The sequence below is a fragment of the Centruroides sculpturatus genome, unplaced genomic scaffold (genome assembly GCF_000671375.1).
Source record: "Centruroides sculpturatus isolate CEXI.00-Female unplaced genomic scaffold, Cexi_2.0 scaffold288, whole genome shotgun sequence".
Taxonomy (NCBI): domain Eukaryota; kingdom Metazoa; phylum Arthropoda; class Arachnida; order Scorpiones; family Buthidae; genus Centruroides; species Centruroides sculpturatus.
Window position 1 is genome coordinate 678,937 of NW_019384547.1, and position 19,576 is coordinate 698,512.

At 28.6% G+C, this 19,576-nt stretch overlaps 2 protein-coding genes across 4 annotated transcripts in view; one reads left to right on the forward strand and one right to left on the reverse strand.

Moving 5' to 3' along the window:
• LOC111623541 (sorting nexin-19-like) overlaps positions 1–10,293 on the forward strand; it is a 27,946-nt gene extending 17,653 nt beyond the window's left edge. For both annotated transcript variants that reach the window (XM_023366149.1, XM_023366151.1), the window contains exons 6-10: positions 176–395; positions 2,648–2,795; positions 4,793–4,974; positions 9,870–9,954; positions 10,026–10,293. In XM_023366149.1, the coding sequence (XP_023221917.1) occupies positions 176–395; positions 2,648–2,795; positions 4,793–4,974; positions 9,870–9,954; positions 10,026–10,098 (708 nt within the window). In that variant the 3' untranslated portion in view covers positions 10,099–10,293. The remainder of the gene's footprint in view (positions 1–175; positions 396–2,647; positions 2,796–4,792; positions 4,975–9,869; positions 9,955–10,025) is intronic.
• Positions 10,294–11,653: 1,360 nt separating this feature from the next.
• The window catches only part of LOC111623543 (dolichyl-diphosphooligosaccharide--protein glycosyltransferase subunit STT3A-like), a 32,324-nt gene continuing 24,401 nt past the window's right edge, over positions 11,654–19,576 (reverse strand). For both annotated transcript variants that reach the window (XM_023366154.1, XM_023366153.1), the window contains exons 11-15: positions 17,858–18,019; positions 15,531–15,719; positions 12,664–12,883; positions 11,992–12,180; positions 11,654–11,922 (exon numbers count right to left, since the gene is read on the reverse strand). In XM_023366154.1, coding sequence (XP_023221922.1) covers positions 11,777–11,922; positions 11,992–12,180; positions 12,664–12,883; positions 15,531–15,719; positions 17,858–18,019 — 906 coding nt within the window. In that variant the 3' untranslated portion in view covers positions 11,654–11,776. The remainder of the gene's footprint in view (positions 11,923–11,991; positions 12,181–12,663; positions 12,884–15,530; positions 15,720–17,857; positions 18,020–19,576) is intronic.

Sequence of the window (19,576 nt, forward strand, 5' to 3'; positions counted from 1 at the left end):
TGATATAGAAGTGCATGGTATCTCTCTACCACTTCAGTTTTGGTTTTCATTAGTTTAATCTTATTTTAACTTTAAAAATATTGTATTTTTTTTAAGTATTTGATATTTTCTTAAGTACAATAAAAAAATTATTAATTAATAATAACGTGATTTTTATTATTTCTTCTCATTACAGGAATACAATCTAATACAAGAAATTGCTCAATACATAGAAAAATTTGATATAAATTCATCTGAAGGAAGTCTTGATAATGAAAGTATAACTTCAGATAGAAATTTAAATGATTTAGAAAGGAGTGAAAGTATTAATTCAATGGATATCCCTAATATTGCTCAGCTTGGAAAAGCATGTACAAAATTAAAGATGTCAGAATTTCAAAATTATAATGAAGAATGTAAGTAGGGATTATGTACTTTATGAAGTTTATTATTGTTGTATGTTACTCTGCTATTATAGGCTAAAATATTAGATTTATGTTATTTATAATAGTGTATAAAATTTTAATGTATATTCATATATACATCTTTATATATGCATTCATATTTTATCAGTGATTTACATATATTTGTTTAACTTGTTATGTTTTTTTTATATTTTGGTAATTAATATATAGTAGAGCATTAATTATTCAAATCAATTGGGGACTGGGGTTGTTTGGAAAATCGATTTTTCGGATAACTGATTATGTACGAAAAAATATATTAACCTATCCCATGTTGAAATTCGTTCAAATCCTGGCACATCCTTAAGTACCCTCTCGTGGTCGCACCAGTGCTGCCAGCTGAAACATGCACACCAACAAAAATAATATTGGAGTAGCCAAAACATAGCCAAAGATTGCAGCGCCACAACACTAGCAGAAACTTAAATTTGCTGACTGAAATGTCAATTAACCGAAAGCTGGAAAGCTTTCGGTTAATTGACATTTCAATTGATCAACATTTGGATAGTCGATGCTCTACTGTAATCTAAAAATTCTGATTATGAAAAATCATAAAGCTCTTAATATACTTAATTTAATTANAAAAATAACTAATTAAAATGTTAGAGAAGTAAAACATATGTGCATAGTAAATCAAATGCTGTTTTATTTTGTCAATGTGTCAAATGTAAGGGACATGAGGGTATCACCCATGTAGAAATATAAAAGTATTCTATTGCATATCTATTGGAAATGCCCACTTATTTTGATGATGTCACACTTGGAATATTGCTTTATTTGCTTCGTTATATTTGCAAGTCCTCACTTAATATCATTGAGGAAAGTACTGTACAAGTACATTTATGATCATTTTAATTATTGCTGTTGAATTTTCTTTAGAAATAGTATAATTGATTCTTTGAATTGGAATTGCAAACATGATTAATAAGAATAACAATAACCAACTTATATCTTGTTTATATCAATTAGCATATGGTAAAATTGGTTTTTTTATACATCATTTTGCTTAACATTGCTGTTTCCAATATATAAATGTCATTACGTGAGGACTTGCTGTACATTGATGTTTTACATGACAAAAGTTGCTGGAATAACCAATCTTTCCTTTTTTTTTCTTTATGAATTATAGTGAACATGCTAATTTTATGTTTTGTTATAATAGGTTTGTTTAGTTTTTGGGATTTCCTGTAATTATATTTTGTGATAAATTCATATAACTTAACTGACAGAGTACTCATTCTGACTAGAATTTTCTATTGAGATAAAATTACATTTTGTTGAATTTAGGAGTTTAAAAGTAATTTTATATTGCAAAAAGCTAAACTATACAACTGTCTCTTGGCATTATGGAAAAAGATTTATTTCACAATTACTATTGACAATATATGTCCTCTTCAGGCAATATCATTCATAGAGAACAGAACATTTGAATTAAAGAAATAGCACAATAGTTGCTGTTTGTGTTCTATTTTTTGATTTTACATACAACGGTTTGATTTTAAAAATTGTTCATTTCAAAACTAATACAAGCTCATATTATTATTATTTTAATTTTTTTTTATATCAGTGAATAGATCATTTTTATTATTAGTTCCAAAATATCAAATAAAAGAAATTCTAAAGATTCTTTCATGAAGAGTTTTTGGTATTTACATATTCAGGTTTTCTTCAAAATTTCTAATTATATTATTAATAAAAATATATAATGTATTAATTTATTTAGTTTTTTCATAAATAAAAGAATTATTAAAATATTTATTAATACTTTTATAGAAAGAGCCAGTTAAGCACACTAACCAGTTAAATGTAATAAAGCAGGGCTGTGGAGTCGGAGTCGTGGAGTTTTGATGTTTTAGTCGGAGTCGGATGGTAAGGAAAAGTCGGAGTTGGAGTCGGTAGATTTTTACGCGACTCCACAGCCCTGTAATAAAGACAATCACAAACTAGACCATTTTTGAACAGATGAAAATGTTTATATGAGTAAAGTCTGTTGGGATTTTAACAGGTCTTGGTGTTTGTAATTGTTTTCATTTTATAGAAAGATATTATAGAAATCATATATTTGATATAATTAAAAATTGTAACAAAAACTGCTTTACTATAGTCACTGTTTGTTGTAATTTTTATTATAGTGTTTTTTGTTATATAAACAGGTTTTAAGAATTTCAAATGATATATTAAATATTTCTATTTTATGATTTCAGGTGCACAACAAAACTTAAAATCTGAAATTCCATTGGCTAATGCTGTGATTGATTTATATATAAATTCTCTTAAGTCATTCTTTCCTTTGTTTGGGAATCCATTAATAATTGTAGGATTAAAAATTGCAATAGGAAATTTTTTAGATAAGTATGTTTACTTTATTATTATAAATAACAAATATCTTTTAAAATGGAATTATTTTTGATATTTTTAAACAGCACAATCTATAAAGCACAACTAATAAAGTTGTTGTTGTTATTATATTAAATTGTAAAATTTAGTTAAATGTCTAGTTTCATTAAATTTTCAAGAAAATTAATACATTGTTTAAAAAAGGTACGTTCTGAAACTAAAATTTTTAAGAGGCTCTCCATAATTTTAAAGATGAAGAGCCTCTTAAAAGATCAGAATATAAACGTTTTGACGTATAATTAAAGTTTTATTTTCAATATTTACTTGAGGATAGATAGAGCTTAAGATAATATTACCTTTATAATATTATCTTTGAAGTAATTTTGTCAGAATCATATGATACTCAAAAGATAAATTTTGAAATCTTAACACACACAAAATTTTTAAAAAATGAATATGTTAATACACTGTTTTTTAAGTACATTTTATTTTTATAATTGAAATACTATGTTAAAACAAAACTAAAATAAATTTATACATCATGTAATTTTGGTAGAATCATTTCAAAAATAATTTTTCTCCTTTCTTTTTCCTTATGTCTGTTGCCTATAAGGAATGACTGGCATTTTCATTTTAAAATTCCAGTCTTTCCTTAATGCCAAAATTTGAAAAGAAAATATTAATACAATATACATTGCAAACTCATTGAGAAGTTTTATTTAAAAAAACATCTAGCTGATGATTTTCGCAATGATTCATCTCAATTTCTTTAATATTTATTTTTCTGTTTAATTATATTAAACACAAACTTTGTAAATAGAAAGAATAATAATATGAAGAAGTTAAAATGTTAGAAAAGATTAAGAAGTCCACTTTTTTATTGCAATTTAAATATTTTCTGGGACTACACATCCCATCATCAGAATCCAAACCCAAAATGGAATCCTAATATCAACAACAGGTCCTAATGGCAACACCATTAGAATGCATTGTTGATATTACATATTGTCATTAACTATGCTATTTATCCAATAAGATATTCAGTTTATATGTGTAAAGCTGTGTGATAATACAACTTTACATATATAAACTGCATATATATACAGTGCATCATAAAAAAAATTTCTAATGTCTTGTTTTCATACAAAAACTATGAAATACAGTTATCTCTCATATAACACTGTAGTCAGGTTCCAAAAACAGTCCCATGTTATGCAAATCTGTGCTTTAAGAAACAAAGGACTAATGCAAAACATAGGGTTAGACTCCAAGTTAGCAAAAGTAAACTATTCATTTTTGCAATTAAAAGAAATATGTTTATTAAAACAATCAATAATTGACTAACAATCACAATAAAAAGTATTGCACATTAATATTAATTTTTCTTTACTGCTAAACCCATTAAACACCAAGGAATATCATCGTCATTTGAGCCTTCCTGTTGATCTTAATCTTAAAAACTTTTATTTCCATAATTTTGCTTAAGTACAAAAATAAAGTTGGTTTTTTTTTCTACATAATATGAAATTATAAAATATTAAAAATCTTATATTTGTGTTTTTGTTTCTCCTCTATTCTCCTTATATTACAACAGATTTCCTCTTTAATACAATAAAGTTTGGTTTCATTTAATAAATACTTTTTACTAAATAAGTATGCCATGATATTCTAAATATTAGCAATTTAATAGAAATAATATAAATTAAACTCCTTAATTTGTTTACATTTATTACTTAATATTTTATATTAATATTTATTATATTATAATAGTACTTTAGTAATTAATGTAAACATTATATATGCATAATATAACTCTCCATAAAAAAAATACATCAGGATACATTATTTTTAGAAATTAATTTTAGTAAATTATAATTATAAATTAAAATTATATACTACTATATAATTTTTCAATATTTTATATTAATATATGGTACTTGTAAAGAAACTTAAAATTATATTGAAGTAAATGAAACTGATTTCAGAATAAGCAAATAACTTTTTGAATGCAGGTATTTGGAAGAGAATATTTATACTTTGTTCAGTTTTGAAAATTGTATTAACTACTTACATCTGCTTCATTTGGTGCTATGGCCTGAAGAAGAAAGTTTACATCCAGATGAACAATCACAACAATCAGATGACAGAAGTTGTAAGACAGATGCTTTGAATGCATTAAGGTCATTTTTACCAGGTGAATAAATATTTATCTTAAAAATAAAGCAAAAATAAATTCATAATAAAAATTGGCATACATTTAATATAAAATTAAGTGGAGATATATTAATCTATTCATTATTTATTTAGGTATTAAAATATATATTATGATCATCATTTATGATTACTTTCATTTAATATTTCATGAGATAAAACAATTAAGTTAGATATTTTATATTAGTTTATATAAATATATTTAAGACTGTTCATTCAGTTTTATTGTTTAGTTTATAGTAAAATGTTCATATCTTTGCTGTAACTTACAAGGAGAGCCTACGGCTTTGGGGTAACGGATTTTGATGATCTTTGGTTTAGAGGTAGTACACCATGTGAGTGTACTACCTGTAAAATACTAAAGTGCAATACTCAAATATAATCAAGAAAATCAAACTTAAAGTTTTTTAGCACTTTATATATAAATTATACGTACTTCTATTTGAGCGTCCTGTGGCAGAGTGGTAACGAGTCCGATTCATAAGCTTGAGTTCTCGGGTTCGATTCTCGCGTATAATTTTTTTTTTAATTCATAAATACTTATAATGTATTTATTTATTTACTCATTCATTTATTTCTTATTATTTATTTATTTTAATTTAATTTCTACTATTCCAAGTCTAATATTTTTATACTTTTGTTGACAATAACGGCGCATTCTTGACACCTATGTGTCAACTTTCCCATCTAATTGTTATCACTAACGGTGACCGATCTAATTCTCACTAGGAGCGTTTTTTCTATCGGAGTTCTTTTTCACTCACTCTTTAACAGTTCGTTTCTAAATTTCGACACGAATAGACGTATTTGTGTAGTAAAACTTATTTTGAAAAATTATTTTATAATCAAAAAATGTCGTCAAGAGAAGCAAGTTCTTCACGTTGTGACGAAAAAACTGTTGATGATAACTCTTTATACAGTGATGTAAAATACTAACTTGTAAAGTGCAAAACTCAAATATAACCAAGAAAAACGAATATAATTTATTGAAGCAATATTATATAATTACATATCATTGTCAGATGTACATGATCGTGAATGATACTTATGATAAAAACATTCAAAACAAAAATTCTGTCTACACCAAGAACAACAAATAAATGCTGCTTTTTTAAAAGGTATCATCAACAGTTTTTTCGTCACAACGTGAAGAACTTGCTTCTCTTGACGACATTTTTCGATTATAAAATAATTTTTCAAAATAAGTTTTACTACACAAATACGTCTATTCGTGTCGAAATTTAGAAACGAACTGTTAAAGAGTGAGTGAAAAAGAACTCCGATAGAAAAAACGCTCCTAGTGAGAATTAGATCGGTCACCGTTAGTGATAACAATTAGATGGGAAAGTTGACACATAGGTGTCAAGAATGCGCCGTTATTGTCAACAAAAGTATAAAAATATTAGACTTGGAATAGTAGAAATTAAATTAAAATAAATAAATAATAAGAAATAAATGAATGAGTAAATAAATAAATACATTATAAGTATTTATGAATTAAAAAAAAAATTATACGCGAGAATCGAACCCGAGAACTCAAGCTTATGAATCAGACTCGTTACCACTCTGCCACAGGACGCTCGAATAGAAATACGTATAATTTATATATAAAGTGCTAACAAAACTTTAAGTTCGATTTTCTCGATTATATTTGAGTATTGCACTTTAGTATTTTACAGGTAGTACACTCACATGGTGTACTACCTCTAAACCAAAGATCATCAAAATCCGTTACCCCAAAGCCGTAGGCTCTCCTTGTTAGTCATAAAATGTTTTTTGATAAAATTACACAATATGATCACTTTATTAGAACACGTACTCATAGAGAAACTTTAAAGTTTACAGTATACTACTGTGATCAAACGCATCAGAAATGGTTCATTTAAAATGTGCACATGCAAGAGGGTGCTGTCATCATTTGGTATGATTTCCATTGACATCTAACAGCAATCTGTGCCATCATATGTTTTTGTTTGCAAATAAATGCTTGTTTTGTGTGTAAAGAATTTTTGCATTAGTGATTTTTCAAAATGTTGAGTGCAATTGAGCAAAGTGCATTAAAATTTGTTTTTGCAACAGAATTATTGCTACAAAAACATTGGAAATGTTGCAAAAAGTCTTTGGTGACAATAGTCTATCAAAAACAAGAGTTTGAGTGGTACAAGATATTCAAGGAAGGCAGAGAACATATTGAAGGTGAACCATGCTCTGGTAGCTCATCCATTTCAACTGATGAACAACATTTTATTTGAGTCAGAGATTTGGTGCTCAGTGATCATTGTTTAACAACAATTAGGAACATTATTGAACATGTTCCAATACCATTTGGATCCTGTCAAGCCATTTTAAAAGATCATTTGGGCTTGCAGTATATCATTTCTCTAGTTGTCCCAAAAATATGTTTGAGTGGCTGAGGAAATGCTTTCTCCAGGCAAATCATTCTTAAAATGCATCATTATGGGTAATGAAACATGGATCTATGCTTTTGATACCAAAACAGCTTAAAAGTTGAGTGAATGGCTATCAAAAGGTGAGGTGAGGCTGCAAAAGACCCTGTTAAAGTCTGTCAAAAATCAAAGTTGTGTTGACTGTTTTCTTCAATTGTCATGGTGTACATCACAGATTCCTTCCAACCAGCCAAACTGTGAACAAAGAATATTATTTGAGCATTTTCCATCATTTGCGCAAAGCAATTAGTAGAAAATTATTTGGTTTTGGTGAGAAAACTTGTGGATTTTGCACAATAATATTGTTCACAATTCTCTTGTTGTTCGTGAATTTTTGGCCAAAAATTCATGAACAACAAATGTGGTTCTGCAAGCTCCATATTCACCCAATATGACATCATAGTACTTTTTCATGTTTCCTCAACTAAAATTTCAACTTTGTGATCACCGTTTTGACTCAATGCCTTAAAACAATATTTGTTGAGTCCCAAAGGGGTTTCATGAAAACAACTTTAAAACATGTTTTGAGGATTGGAAAAAAATGTCTGTTTAAGTGCATTGCAGTGGGAGGGGATTATTTTGAATGAATAAATTCAAATCTTGCATTCTATTGAACCATTCTCAATACTTTTTGATCACTGGGATATAATAATTTACATCAGATAAGGTCTAGAATTAATTATGAAAGGATCAGAGCTAATGCTATTCTTGTAATTATATAGCATGATTATTTAATATTATAATTAATTATTGCATTTATCAAAAATTTATTTGCTTTGTTTTAGACAAAAATAATAATAAAATTATTTTTTAATTTGAGTAATTAAATTATAAATGATGTTGAAAAAGGACACAATATGAGACATTTATTGTTTCTTCTAATTTGTGACATTTTTTTAATGTAAATGTACTTTGTTTTCTGTTACTTTAGTTCATTTATTGGATAGATCCATTATCATGTGTGTGTAAAGGATTCTGGAGAATTCAAAAAATTTCTCTAAATAGATTATGATCAATAAAATTTAGTTTCTGACATCTTCCCCTGCAAACTATTCTAGAGAGATCAAAATAAGTGGTAATCTGAAGGCACAGTTCAGGAGAATATGGGATGGCACAAAACATCCCATCCAAATTCCAGTAATTTTTTCTGAGTGATCAAAGATGTGTATAGTCTACCATTTGTGATGCTGGAAAGCCACACTTCTTGCTAATGTTGGCTGTTTTTTTATGGTTGCTTCCAGATTATCAAGTTGGAGAACAGTACTTCTCTGTATTAATGGTCTGGTTTTGAGATAGAGAGTTCATAGTAGATAGTCCCTGTCAAGCCCATCACATGCGCAGCATAATCATTTTTGGACATTAACTGTCTTTTGATTGCATCATAGGGGGATTAGTTGATTTTCTCTGTACATTGTCATAAACAATCCATTTTCTATCACTTCAAAAAAGAATCAAGGTGGTTAGTTTCAGCAGCAAATATAGGCATATGTGAGATAAGCCAGGGACATCGGCTGTTCCCCAGATGCCACTTAATCGGCACAGGTTGTTAAAACCCAACCTCGGTGTCGTCGGATGGCTAAAACTTGATAGGATGGCAAAATCGAGTGGGGAGTATGTGAGCAAGTCGAGAAGTGTCCATTTTTCAAAATGACAGGAGAGAGGTTTAACATATAACAAAATAAAAGTTTATTAACTATAACTAACCCTATAATATACAGATCACTATGCAGTTAAACGCGATTATTGACTATTTTCACAAGGACAACGACTAATTTCTAAGCTCTATCATGTGCCTAATTTCTGCTTCGAGAGAGAGTTGACAAAGTTCTAGCGCTAACATACATAATACCTCTCAGTCGTAATGGAGAGTTGTAAGCAACAATTGTTGTTTCCTGGAAGAGTCTGAGCTGTTGAACTGTCTTCCAACCTGTGTCTCCTCCTTGGACTGGATCAAGTCCGTTGAATAGAGGTCAGGGAGACAAAATGGGCACTATCACCAATTATAACTTCGTTAGATTGCGCCTCAAGCTTCCGGTAGCTCTCACTTTTATCCTATTGTTGTGGGAAAGGGATCACCTGATCGTCAAATGTTGACAATGACGAAACATTTTTGACAGCTATTTTTTATCTCTCACATATATTACATCTATCCAATTTCTCTCACTCAATTAATCCAAACATCATATCATATATGTATCCTAAGTTAAGTAAATGTTCAATAACTGATATCTGAGCAATAGATACTTCTGCAATTTCCCCGGTGGTGTAATGCAATCACTGAATTAATTCAAGAACCTGCATCATCATGAACAGCTGAACCAAATATTTTATGTTATGCTGTATTAAAGTTTATATTTTTAAATTTGTTGAATCTTTTTAGAAAAAATCATATTTTCATACTTAAAATTTGGAATAAAAATTTATTTTACAGAGATATTGAAAATCTTCAATAATAAACTGTTTGAAAAAAGCTCATTGTTGTTGCATGACTCTCTCCAATATTCTCAGTTAAATAGGTAAATATAAATTGTCATTATCATCATTTTTTTGATAATTAAAAATACAACTAAATTTTCATGTTTTTCAGGTGTCTTATTTATCATATTTTAGATCATTTAATGGATCATTTTTGTGCCAGAGATGACATTCATCTTCAATAATGTGTGTATTAATGTTGTAATTAAAACTGGTCAACAACATGCACATCATATTCTGTGATAAACGTAAAGGTTTTATAAAGTATCAAGAATGCACATTTAGAAATTTGTTCAAAAAACTGTTGTGTTTATGTATATATATGTTTGATGCCAAAAATAATGATCACAAAAAAAAAATAAAGGATTTGTTGTAATAAGTACAATTTATTTTTTTAGTAGTTTTATGTAAGACTGTAGATGTATCATAATAGTTTAAATATATAATATCTAGTAAATTGATAAGTAATGCAATAAAGTTTTAAATTTCAAATGAAGTACAATTCTGTAGTTTTAACAAATTTTATAAGTATTATTTAAAATTAACAACATTACCAAGAATCTCTAGATAAATAGTGGACTGATTTTCTAATAATTTGAATTATTGTTTGATACAATAATGTAACTGGAAATTTAAATATTTACAAAAGTCAAAAATAAAAAAGCATTCCACTGATCATAACTCTATTCTTAATTTAAATTTGATGCTAATTTATATTTTTTAAAATCTTAAATTTCTGAAAAGTAATAGAATGTAATAAAGACATTTAACATTATATAGATTAATAACATATCATGATAATGCATGATTAATGGATTGTTTTTATATCTGAATTTGGGAATATTCTTTCCTAAAAAGACACACATTACTATGTACAGTACAATATATTTCAATATTAAACATTGGTATTGAAAGAAATATTTTATCGTGTAAATGAACGTTTTTTTGTACACTAAAACATACACAAATTTTTTCTAAAAATATTTCCCTAAATTCATTGTACATATTTAAACAAAATTTTTTCCATACAAACCCATATATATTCTAATTAAAACTAAATTTTTATAACAATTCAAATGACCTTCAATAACAAAACTTCAGGCTATTTCCTGTTTTTACAATGAATTAGCATTCTATTATATCTGTTGGTGCAATTGGATTATATTATTTTGATTTAATTGATTAAATGTAGAACTGATGCAATATCTAAATTTGTGTGTTCCTAGGCAAGTTATAGTTTTCCTTCTGTTTTATTTATAGACAATTCTAATACACTGAAAATGATATTTTTAAATCGTTATAAAAAAAATATTGGTTCTTTGGATAATTTATTTATTACAAATTATTTAAGATATTAAAATATGTAATTGAAAATTATATGAGACTTGTTCTAGATAAGGTACCTTTTAAGATAATTATATTAAGGCTGATTTATACTTCATTACAATGGAAAAGAGGAGAAAATGATGGTAAGTAGGTTTAGCATATAATACTTCATGCATTATGTGACCAGTCAACTTTTCTCATTTACCAAAAGAGAACAGAAGTAAAAGTTCTACTTTTCTCTGTTGGTAGCCTAAAATTATTTGCATCTGTCAACATGGAGACTGATAAATTATAATTTAATTCTAATTGAAGATAAGATATATAAATGATATAGTAGTATTTAACCATTTCATGTTCTTTATAATAATAAATCATTAAAAGATGAAAATTTTTATATACAACTAGTACAAAGAGTCAACATAAAAATGGGAACTTTATTTTAAATCCCAACAATACTGTCACTTCCTTGAAGATTATACAGTAAAAGTTACTCTGCAAGAGCAAAATATTGGGATGTATAATATCTAATGTATAAAATCAGACTCCTCTGTTTGGAAGATTCTTCACTTTATAAATTCGTACCAGCCAGTGTTCACTCGTGTATGCTTCTTCAAGCACATCCAATTCAAAATCTTTATTTCCAATTTCTGCATTTCTTACCCTGTCATAACCGGGTGGTTTGCCTACAGAATCAGATAATGTATGTAAGTGTTAAAAGGCATTGAAAAAGTTATGCTTCATACCAAACTCACCAGCTTCTGTGTAGACAGAACCAAATCTGTAATAACACATTTTGTACATCAGGCAGTTGAGCAATACGGGCGAACCATCTCTATCGATTCGAAATTCACCAGACGGAGTATAGTAATCTTGTTCTTTGATGTGTTTTCCTCTTTCAGTACTTCCTCCGATTCTCACCATCCATAGAAATTTATTTATATCTATAAATATTAATTTTAAATTGATAAATTAAATTTATATTAAATAAAATATGATTAATATTTTTTTATATATTACAACTTTACAATAAAATCTCAATTATTAATTTTTGAATATTTGCATTATTTAGTAGAAAATAACTTTCTCAGAAAAATAAGTATTATAATATTAAACTGAACAAAAATATTACTACTATGTCAATTCCTACAAATTTCTGAAAGAAGTAAATTGTAATTCTACATTCACCAAAAGTAAAAGGTAAATAAAAATATTTGGGTTTATCTATTCATTAAAAACTTTTGACCTGAATAATTTAGTAAATTCTATAAAATGAAAATATATTAAGAATTGAATGAAATACTAAAAAAATTAATGAATAATAATTTCTTCTCAGTTTTAATCTTGTATTATATTTCTTGTAATAAAATCATATAATATTCAGACATGTTTATTGTATGAGAAATTTTATCTGTACAGATACATACCATCTGAAGAATAACCAGTTAATCCACCAAATATAACAAGTACATAATTAACATCTAGTTCTTGCATAATTTCATAAGCCTTTTCTTCTGTAGAAGCCATTGCTTGTCCTACACGTGAAATGTGGGTATTGTTCCAAGTATTATTGTCCACTAAAATTGTCCTATTGGCCATTGCTGTTATCTGATATCCATAATCCCACCAAGACATAACTTTAGCATCCTGAAATTGGATCAATATTATAAATTTAATTAGTATATTTCACAATAATTATTTCAATTTTTTATTTATAAGTGTTTTACTTACTTTAATTTAAATTTATAATTTTAACATCTGATAGTTATCCGCAATTACAATTCAAATCTTTGAAATTAATTTGATTTTTAAGTTGAGAATAGGACTAAAAACAAAGAATATCTGATAATTTTGATAACTTCTTATATAAGTTAATATAGTTTATTGTTATTGAACATAATTCAAACTAACAGAAAACAAGTAAAGCAAGCGTAACTGAAATGAAGATATGCAGTATTAAGAATTCTGACATCAAATGAAACAAATTCTAATTAAATCAGTCTCCAACAGATCAACTGTTGTTTTTAATGCTCAAAATTATTGTCATACTTTATTTATTTAGGTTTTAAACTGTATTTTGAAGAAACATAGAGAATATAATAAATTTATGCTAATTATGGAAATACAGTAGTTTACAGTATAAAGCCTACATCAGTGATTCCCAAAGTGGGTCTATAGCCCCTGCGGGTGGTGAGTAAATCTAGATGCTAGATGCAGGGTACCGAACGATAACCATAAGCGAGGGTGGGGTCATTTATAACCTTTCCCTTTCCTCTGTTAAAATGGGCAAGAAGAAACATTGCATTTAATGGTTTCCAGATATGAAGAGCAATGTATGGTATAGACCAGGGCTTAAATTTTTTTTATTCACGACCCTATTTATGATTATTTTATATTTTTTTGGGTTGCGAAAAAATCACAAAGATATATACAAATTTGCAAAAACAATAATGGTGTACTACCAAAGTTCACTATTGTGTTACAATGGAACAGAGACAACTGAATACACTGAAAAGCGACAACACTACACTAGTTCACACTACAATCAGTGTTGCTGAATCGTTGTCTTGCTGCACCAGAAGTGACATAAAGCGCAACTCACGAAACCTATGATACAAAGCGTGCCATTTTCAAACTCTCACAAATTATTTTCAATATTTTGCATTAAAATCACGTGACCCCAAGATTTCGCTAAGCGACCCGAAATGGGGTCACGACCCATAGTTTAAGAAGCCCTGGTATAGACAATAATTCTCACATTCATAGAAAAGTTTTTCTAAGAATATTTCCAAGTCTTTCTCACACAAGAGAAAAATGGGTTAGGGGGCATTGAGATTAAGTTTATAGAACCAAGAGGGCAGTAGCTCAAAAATATTTGAGAATCACTGGCCTACATGATATATAGACTTAGGGTGGTCTAACTTTTTAGTTTATACTTATCTGGCTCCAAAAATCATGGGCCAGAGAAATAATTTTTTTACAAGTATGTAGAAAATAAAATATTCTCTTTTTTATTAATTAAGAATTCAAAATAACTAGACATGAGTGCTGAGCAGCATTTCTAAACACTAGAAATTTTCATACTGAAGTATCCTAGATAATTCAAATAATACATGGATACAAAGTGCTGGAAGTCAAAGGCAGACAGTATTTCCAACTTTTCAAAAATTTATTAATTTGTTTTTATCTCTTACAATATCATATCCTAAGCAGATAAATATTACTACTGAATATTTAATTACTACTATGAACTACTCAAATAATTATGTGTCAATTTAAAAATTAAAATAAGTTAATGCTATAACTGGTATAAAAAACTTACAGCAAAATGAACAACAAGGATGAAACTTCAATTAAAATTGATAAATGTTAAATATTAGTTGGGCATATTTAACATTTACCAGATGAATCCTTGTTATTGTTAAAATTTAAAATGATACAAGACTTATCAATGCCAAGAAAAATTTAATTTTAGAATACACTATAATAATACTTTATTTACATACAACATATTAAACAATTCATACTATGAAATTCTTATTTGATGGTACAAACTTTTAATTTATTCTGGATTTTCACATTAATTATAACTTTTTTAATAAGAATTTGTTAAAATATTAAATTGACATCAAAGTCATGGGAAGGGAAGTAAAACTTCCTTTGGGAGAGATGTTATCACATATCTGTCCATTTGTGTCAGAAATAATATCCCATCTGATGTTATAAATACTAAAACCCAAATGGAGAGAAATTTAGAATAAAAGGGAGAGAAATCATAAACTCAGGGCAGCAATTGAAGGTTACACAAACTTCCATAAAGGAAAGCAGAGGATCAAACACTGCCACATGAAAGTATGGATGCCATAATAAGCATATAGTTCCACTCAGGCCCTCCATCAGTCATCTTCATATTGAGAATCTCTACACATTGAACCAGATTAAATGCACTAGGTCTGACATAGATATTAATATATTAATATCATTGCAAACTCTCTCTTGGTAGTTAGAGACATACTTAGGTGATGTTTGCTTTATGTAGTTTATTTTCATGTTCATTAAATTTTATTTGTTAATCTACCTGCCTGTTCTTTTATTTAAACAGAAACCAATCAAATGTACCCATGATTCTTTCCATTCATTTTAAGACCCTCCTATTAAGCCATCCAGTGACCCAATGAGCAGAAGTAACTGTTCTGATGATTAGAGGGTTTACCTCGCCCATATTCTCACATTAAAATGTTTATTAAACAATTCTGAAATGACATATTTTATCTATGAAAAATGTTTTCATTACCTCTGGAGTATTATGTCTAAGCCAGTAATATGCTTCTCGAAAATCATCAAATATTATGCGAGAACCATCGTGACTACGTGCTGATAAAACAATTGACGGTGATGAATATGCTTCTGATGTAACCCAAGTGCAATGAAAGGTGTAAGTGATGAGGTAAACGGTCATAATTGTGATAAATGTCCAAGCAACCTGAAGAAGAAAACTTTTTAAATTAGAAAAATAATATATTGATAAAATAAAATCAATGTAAACTTAATATGTTAATTAAATGTAAAATTCTAGTAATTATATTAAAATAGTTATAATATACACATAACTCTCAATCTATACAGTAATTTGGTCCCATATAAAATCAAAATCATATAAATTGAGACTAACATATATATATAAGGATAGGTTCTAAAGTTTCATTTTTTATTAACTGGTAGAAAATGAATTACAGTAGTACCTCAGGATACGGAATTAATCCGTTCCAAAACTGAGATTGTATCATGAAAATGTCGTATTTATATATATANTATATATATATATTTATAATTTTTATAGTTTTATATATATAAAACAACACTAATTTTTTTAATTTTTATTCACTGCATTTTGCTTTCTTTCCTTTACTTCCACCAGCACTTTCACTGGATAGAGGTCACTTGGTAAAATATCTATCCAAAGAGGTTTGGCTTTGCCTACTTTTTAAAATGTTTCTAAAATGACTTAGGCAAATGTCATTACTCTGAGCAGCAATATGGCCAGTGTGAACCTTTTCAGGATGTTTGTTTTCAATAAAATCAGTCACTTTCTGATAATACCTCAAGATTTCCTTTATCGAGCAAGATCCTTCCATGACGAAGCAAACAAGCAGACTGAGACCAATGAACAGAAGTGAATAAAAAATGGCGCTGCGAATTAATGTAACATCATATGGTGAGTTTTTGTTCATACCGTGGAGCAAAAATATATTCAAATTTCATGTCATATCCTGAAAATTTTGCATGCTGGAGCGTTTGTGTCCTGAGGTACTACTGTAAAATCAAATTTCTTTCTGTGTCATCTCTATTTGTTAATAAAGCAACAATTTTCCTTCTCCTTTTTAGCTGAAGTCTTACATCACTTCTTTTACTAATTCATTCAAACCTAGTTTTGTTTTCTAATTAGTTTATTGACAATATGATAGTGTTGTTTTGATAAAATCAATCATCCAAGTTTAACTTCTTACAAACTTTCTACTATTGAGCTAAGTTCATGCACGTAGTGTGAAGTCATAATGCGATTCCTCTTTTCTTACTACAGTAGAGCATCGATTATCCGATCCCCGATCAACCGCCACATCGGTTAACCGACTGTTCTAGTCAGCAAATTCAAATGTCCGCTAGTGATGTGGCGCTACAATATTTGGCTATGTCTTGGCTACTTTAATATTATTTTTGTTAAATTTTGCATGTTTTAGCTGGCAACATTGTCTCGACCATGAAAGGGAGGCCAGTATTTAAATGAGGCTTAATTTTTAACGATACAATAGCGACGATTATTATTTTTAAAAAATTTTGTTACACTTAACATCGATGAAAATTCAACACAAAATAGGTTAATAGCGATATACTAATTACATGGGATATACTAAAATATATACTATAATGTATTTTTTCATACTTCTCGGTTATCTGTTTTTTCATTTATCCGACCAACCCCAGTCCCCAATTGAGTTGGATAATCGATGCTCTACTGTACATGTCTTTGTAAATATTTTTTCAGACATTTTTTCTCATCATAAACTTTATTATTATCTATTCTTTGATGTCTGAAGACATTACATGTATTACGATTCATCTTCTCTTCAGGCATTTAAGATATATACTTGTAACTATTTTCAGATGACATTTAAAAGTAAAAATTTTATAAATAAATGGTTTTCTCAAAAAGACTAATTAGAAATTTTTCCAATGTAGAGTCAGATATATAACATTATGTATGGAATAAATAAAATAATATGTTTTAAAATTTATTATTATTTTTTAGGTTATAGATGAAAAGTAAGAATTGAAAAATCTATTGGCAAAATTCTATAATTATTAATCACGATTTAAATTTATAAAAACAAAAACTAACTAATCTTTTAACCATGAATAAACATTATTTTTTTTATAAGTGTTAAATTATGTATCATCATTACTGATACATCACTTTTAATTTTAAGAACAACTCCATATATAACAATTTTAAACAAAAAAGTTCAAATATTATATAAATAATATCTTAATTATAATTAAAATTACTTTTGTTAATTGATATCATTGAACTAAAATATTAAAAAATTTTCATTAAGATTTTACCTCATTTCTCATAAAATAGTTGCTTTCAAATCGCTTTGATTTTTTATCTTGCTGTGAAGAATCTAATTGTTTGGCATAGGTAGTTAACATTGACGAGACTCCAATACCAGATAATATACACATTACTGGTGCTAATACCAACATTAATCGTACCATAACTCCCTACAAACAGATTTAAAATATTTTAGAAGAATGGTTTCCAATTACTTTTTAAACATTTTTCTTTTCCTCCTTCATACAAGGTCTGTTCAAAAAGTATCAGACCTGTTTTTTTTCCGCGTAAACCAATGATGCGCGAGAGGCCTCCTTCGGTGGATTTGTGGAGGGGACAGTCATGCACAGCCCTGAATTTTTTCCCGCCTGCAGGAAGCGTCAGTCGTTGGCAATCGGCCTATGAGTGAGGTCATGTAGTGGGCTCTCGTCAGATTCCACTAAGCTGGAAAATGACTGAACAACGTGAGCAGTGATATTACATCAAATTTTGTCAAAAACCTTGGCGATACCCGAGCGTAAACCATTTGCAAGATTCAGCAGGCTTTCGGGGACAATCCTCGAGGCCAAAAAAGCGCGGCAGGTCTGCAGCAATATCAAAGGTCATGTTGACAGTTTTTTCGACTCTCGTGCGGTGGTGTGTCGTGAGTATGCACCACAAGGCCAAACCATCGCAAAGGAGTAGTACCAGGAGGTCCTTCGTCGTCTTTCCGATACAGTGCGACGCAAACGACTGGATCTGTGGTCGATCAAAACTTGGCAGCTCCATTGTGATAACGAATCCGCCCATTCTGCGCATCTGATTCGGGCTTTCGTCGCCAAACACAATACTCCTGTGGTTTGTCACACTCCGTACTCTCCCCACATGGCTCCGTGTAACCTTTGGCTATTTCTCAAGCTGAAAATGCCGCTAAAAGAAACCCAAATTTAGTCGAGAAAAGACATCATGTGAAATGCGATGGACCGGCTGATAACGATTCCAAAAAATGCGTTCCAGCAGTGTTTCCAGCAATGGCAGGAACGCTGGGAGAAGTGTATACATTACCAAGGAGACTACTTTGAAGGGGATTAGGGTTTTGTACCTCAAAGTCAATAAATTTATTTTTGCCGACGAAAGGTCCAATACTTTTTGAACAGACCTTGTATTAATAGGTTTTGTATAGAGTTTAAATATTAACAGATTTAAAAGTCATTTAAAATCCAAAATCATCACAAAAGTTTTTTTATCATTTGAAATAGTAAAGAATATTGAATCAGTAAATAAATTCTGGAAAAAATTTAAAAAGTATAATCTACAAACATTTCATTTGCCAAAGCTGCAATGATTCATTTATTTCTAGCACAAGAATCAAACAATAATAATAATAATATAAAATTGGCTTTAAATACACTGCTGGCCAAGTAAAATGCAACACCTTTAATATGTAGAGACCTACATGGTGTTGCATTTTACTTGGCCAGCATTATATAAAAAAAATTTATTTAAGAAATTAATGAGATCAGTAATTTCAATGATAATTGTTCTGAAGATATACCAAGTAAATTAGATTAACAGAAAATAATTTCAATAACATGAAGAATAATATCATTTTTTAGTATAAAATAATTTAAAATATACGAATAAACAGTTTTTAATTATTGCATTAGCATTAGAAAACATGCATCCGATACATAAAATTAAATATTGGATGCAATTTTTCAGTTTAACTGCAAACCAAAAGTTTGTAA